General features: G+C 40.1%; 1 protein-coding gene across 2 annotated transcripts; it reads left to right on the top strand.

Annotated features, from left to right (window-relative positions):
• The first annotated feature begins 508 nt into the window (after window positions 1-508).
• LOC137717464 (putative L-ascorbate peroxidase 6, chloroplastic/mitochondrial) lies at window positions 509-3,562 on the top strand. Of its 2 annotated transcripts, none has more exons than XM_068456848.2 (11): window positions 509-978; window positions 1,072-1,192; window positions 1,371-1,471; window positions 1,565-1,652; window positions 1,782-1,849; window positions 1,947-2,033; window positions 2,326-2,400; window positions 2,507-2,584; window positions 2,661-2,765; window positions 2,938-3,012; window positions 3,311-3,562. In XM_068456848.2, the coding sequence occupies exons 1-11, from the start codon at window positions 616-618 to the stop codon at window positions 3,461-3,463; spliced, it is 1,314 nt and encodes a 437-aa protein (XP_068312949.2). In that variant the 5' UTR covers window positions 509-615; the 3' UTR covers window positions 3,464-3,562. The 2 variants fall into 2 exon arrangements, with proteins under 2 accessions (XP_068312949.2, XP_068312950.2); XM_068456849.2 differs by having other exon boundaries at window positions 3,165-3,562.
• The last annotated feature ends 1,343 nt before the right edge of the window (window positions 3,563-4,905 follow it).

Here is a 4,905-nt window from a genome sequence, read left to right as displayed (position 1 = left end):
GAAAATGCAAGAAAGGGGAAGCGAGGGATCAAAGTCGGTGGACTATGGCGAAAGATACCATGTAGAAAGTTATAGATCTGTGAGAGAAATGCTAAAGGTAGAGAGAGAGAGAAAATCTAGAGAGAGAAGTTGTTGTGGAAAAATGATTTCTATTCAATTAGACAAGCCGTGTGTACAACCAATATAAATAGCTTTACAGATTCTAATAACCGACTATAACAATCATAGCTTAACAGCTAAGTAAAATCCTAAACAGATACATAATTAATTAGTTCTAATTGTATCCTTAACAGATACGACCCGTTAAGATATTAAGTATGTTATGAAAACAACACAAATACCATGTCTAATTGCATCGATAAAATAACTTTTAAAATAAGAGTTCGACTCTCACGTTCCATCTAATTTTTTATTTCTTTTAAAAGAGAAAGTAGTCCTACCTACCAACCCAACGACTGAGAGCATGAGGACAGATAAAATCAAAGAGCCAAGCGAAAGTTTGCGCCAACGGGCGCGTGGTCAAATCAAATCAAAGTGACTCATTGGGACACCCAACAGCCATCTGTCAATTTTCCAAATCCAAAGGAGAGGCAGCGATTAAGCTGTCATCCGAAAATGCCGCACCCTCTCTCTCTCCCAACTTCGCCACCGCTCTCCTCGCATTTCCACGCTTCAATTCCCGCCATGTCCTCCGTCACATTCGGCGGCGCCTCCATCACTTCTCGCCTTGTTCCCTCCTCCTCCGCCAGAACCTCCCTCTCCCACTCCTCCTCCTCCTCACTCAAGCCCCTCGGCTCCGCTCCCGTCGTTTCCCAACTCTTCCTCAACCCCAAACCCCGCTCGTTGCCTCACGCGGTTGCCCGACCGTACAGCCGAGCCGCCGGCCCCAAATGCCAGGCTTCCGACCCGGAGCAGCTAAAGCTCGCCAGAGAGGACATCAAGGAGCTTCTCAAGACCACTTTCAGCCACCCAATACTCGTATCTCCCTAACCCCGATCCGTACGTTTTCGTTTTCTGAAATCGTCGGGAAGTGTTAAGCTATAGTGAAGAACTTTTCTTCTTTTTGTACAGGTTCGGTTGGGATGGCACGATGCTGGAACTTACAATAAGAACATAGAGGAGTGGCCGCAAAGAGGTGGGGCAAATGGAAGCTTGAGGTTTGAGATTGAGCTCAAGCATGCTGCGAATGCAGGTAATTGATATACCCAGTTGCTAATTATTGTTCAAGTAAGTTTGTAATCTCTGTGCAGACCCGAGCGTAATCAAGTTGGCTATCCAAGTTGGAATCTCGCTTCCTGTAGTTTAGTTTAGAATAAATTAGATTGTCGCCCGAATGTCAATTACGATGAGCTTTCGTTTCACGATTTTAGGTCTTGTGAATGCATTGAAGCTCGTTCAGCCTATAAAAGACAAGTACCCTGGCGTCTCATACGCGGACTTGTTCCAATTGGCCAGTGCTACTGCTGTGGAGGTGATTCTTAGTCTTCCTCTAACATTTGTATGAGTAAGTTTTGTAAATTTATAACAAGTTCATTTCACTGATTGAGATCGTTTCCTTCTTCAGGAGGCAGGGGGGCCGAAGATACCAATGAAGTATGGGAGGGTTGATGTCTCGGGACCCGAGCAGTGCCCAGAAGAAGGGAGGCTTCCTGGTTAGTTAAGCATGTATATTTTTCTAAATGGTTTTGATGACAAACATGGAGTTTGGAATTGTTTCGGTGAAAACAGTATTCCTTTTTGCTCTTTACTCATTTTGAAATACTTTTCTTGGTTTTTTTTAGATGCTGGCCCTCCTTCGCCTGCTGATCATCTGCGTCAGGTTTTCTACCGAATGGGGTTGAATGACAAGGTGACTTTTAAGTACTGTATACTTAGTTTCTGGACAATACAAGGCGCATACTGAACCTCTTTGATGATGTGTACTAATGAACTTGTTTGATCTGTAGGAAATAGTTGCATTGTCTGGGGCACATACTTTGGGGAGGTCAAGACCTGATCGCAGTGGTTGGGGCAAGCCAGAGACAAAGTACACGGTATTGAATCTGAATCTCGTATTCACTTAAGCCACTCTAACAGAAAATGGTTCTGTTGAAGTGCCTTGAGTAAGATATTTTTCATTCCGTTTCCTCAATCAGGTTTTGAAATTTTAGGACAACCAGATTATGAGCATACAGAGTTGATTAAGGTTTTTGTAGGATGTTATTATGTTATCTTTACCCACGTGGTTATTTATTGCAGCAGCTATGATAAACACAGTAATGAATGATAAGAAGAATAGTATTGCTACAATAACTAGATAGTAAACTAGCATTATTTTCATGGCAGAAAGATGGGCCAGGGGCACCAGGAGGACAGTCTTGGACAGCACAATGGTTGAAGTTTGACAATTCCTACTTCAAGGTATTTGAATAGTATCCTTATTTGCATGTGACTTCTCACACAATTGGAGGCTGGTGGGAATTGGTACAAGGTTTTCCTTTACTCACTCAGCGGCTGTTCTATACAGGATATCAAGGAAAAGAGAGATGAAGATTTACTGGTGTTGCCAACCGATGCTGCTATTTTTGAAGATCCAGCATTCAAGGTAAAACAAAACAAAATTGAGAATGATTCTGTTCGATGAGTATCCTTTGTTACATCGAGAGTTACATGATTTGCAGGTGTATGCTGAGAAATATACCGAAGACCAAGAAGCCTTCTTCAAGGATTATGCTGAAGCTCATGCTAAACTCAGCAACCTGGGAGCTAAATTTGATCCTCCAGAGGTTTGCTAGCCTTCAATATCTATGTTGTTTCTGTTAGGGATTATCCATTCCCAGTGAATGATTAATGTTAACTAATGAAAACTTTATTCCTACTTCGGTTTTTGTGAAGAAAAGAAATGGTTCGCCGTTCTTTTGCCTGTTAACCTTAGACTCTATTAAATTTGATGATCAGGGTATTGTGATCAATGATGGTCCTTCACAGCCTGTACCAGAAAAGTTCGTGGCAGCCAAATACTCATCTGGCAAGGTTGTACACACGGAAAACTCACACCTCTTAATCAAAATTCTTTTTGTCAATAATTTAGCAAATCCCTTGCATCTGTGAGGATTGATGACAACTCTAGGGAAACTTTTTGCGTGCAAAATTTTCATGTTCTTCATTCATATGGTTTTCTGCAGGAGTAAAAAGCAAGTGTCATGCTTACTTGTGCCGTCTGTTTTAATAATACAAGATGAAGCTATTTTGAATAATCAAATGTAATAGTTGGGAGTCTTAAATGAAGAAGAGGGAATAAATTCAATAGTATTACCTATGTGAATTGCAGACAGAGCTGTCAGATAATATGAAGCAGAAGATTCGAGCAGAATATCAAGCTATCGGTGGAAGCCCAGATAAGCCTCTGCAGTCTAACTATTTTCTAAATATCATAGTTGTGATTGGTGTTTTGGCAATTTTGTCGTCTTTATTCGGAAACTGAGCTTTGATTTTCTGTTTTTCTGTTTTTCTGTTTTTTATAAATGAGAATTACATTGCTATTATCGATTTTATATTACATATTCATCCATGATTCGTACAATATCAGTACTTGCACACATTCTTTCTTTCACATCGGAGTAAGTTAAGGTTTTGAGAACAGCATGTCATTGAAAACTCATGTTCAGGTGACGTTGCAAGGTGATGTCCAAACCAGGTTGAACTAAAATTTGTGGTCAGGAGCTGTATCTTTGTCCATTTGTTTTCACCTATGAGGAAATGTATCTGATAATTCGAACATTTCTGAATCTATCAGTGGCTATGATTTATGCATTGTTGGAAGAGATGTTTCTCTTAGTCTAGTTGTGCAACTTCCTTTACTGATATTTGGAAAATGTTTGGAGTTTGAATCTTCATCCCTAGTTTAAAATGGACCAAATTCTTTATCGAGAGGACCTGTCCAGAATTAGAAATAAAAATATTGAAGCAATCTGAGCTCCAACCATAGGAGAGTGTATAGTTTATTCCTATTTGAGCCACAGGGTGGGTTAGTGTGACGGTATTTGAAACTAATAGTGCACTGTTATATGCGTTAAATATATCCGGGTTCCGGTTGTAGGGCTTATTCCTATCTATTTTAGACGCTTGAAAGTCACTTATTCCTATATATTGTTTTCAGCTTGACCATCAGATTTAATAGAAATTTGAGGGTTTTAACTTGGAAGCTGATTTTGCACACCATTTTGTGCATTCCACACATATTCCTCTTTATTTTTTGTCATTTGGTTGAATAAATCAAACGAAAATAACAAAGAATTAAACGTGAGCATGTTGGGGGAGAGAAAGGTGTTGGATTATGACTTTGGTTTTTTTGACAATTGGTTTCATGGTTGGAAAGCTAGAATTTTGTTTGGGTTTTGGATTAGATATGCGGGGTCCAACTGTAAGGCAATGGATTGTGGCTTTGTGACCAACTGGAAAGGATTCCATCACAAGTGGGGTTGGAGTAGATTCCAGTTTAAAGTCATGATGGGGAGGATACCAATGTGTTTTTAAGGTTGAATAAGGGTTGCCGGTAATTATTGGGTGGTACGTTAACATGATATAATTATTAGGCCCAATTGGATAAATAGTATGTGTGGTCACAAAGTATTCGGAAGATAGCATTTTGTGGTAATAAAATTCGGATTTAAACCATTATGGTGAAATGTGTTAGGCTTGATACCCAAAATTGAAACTTTCGTTGTTCCTCCGTTAGTAACCTGCACGTGAGCCTTACGTGTGAGACTAAGATGGTCATTTCATCTCTTTCATAGTTGTCTCCATTTAGAAGCAACTACGGAAGAGATGAAACGGAAGCGACTGGGCAGGTCATCGAAATGAAGAACCTCGAGGGCCTCTTCATATGAGTGCCTTCAACTTGGAAAACTCAAGCATTGAACGTCC

The sequence above is a fragment of the Pyrus communis genome, chromosome 8, assembly GCF_041283825.1.
Source record: "Pyrus communis isolate YQ-2024b chromosome 8, ASM4128382v1, whole genome shotgun sequence".
Classification (NCBI taxonomy): domain Eukaryota; kingdom Viridiplantae; phylum Streptophyta; class Magnoliopsida; order Rosales; family Rosaceae; genus Pyrus; species Pyrus communis.
The sequence above is the reverse complement of the archived record's forward strand: the minus strand, read 5'-3'. Positions and strand labels throughout refer to the sequence as shown.

Excerpts from the sequence above, each read along its gene's own strand:
- LOC137717464 (XM_068456848.2), top strand. The coding sequence starts at position 616 with ATGCCGCACCCTCTCTCTCTCCCAACTTCGCCACCGCTCTCCTCGCAT. Across the intron at positions 2,034-2,325 it reads AGCCAGAGACAAAGTACACG|AAAGATGGGCCAGGGGCACC; the intron begins GTATTGAATCTG and ends TTTTCATGGCAG. Across the intron at positions 2,401-2,506 it reads TTGACAATTCCTACTTCAAG|GATATCAAGGAAAAGAGAGA; the intron begins GTATTTGAATAG and ends TGTTCTATACAG.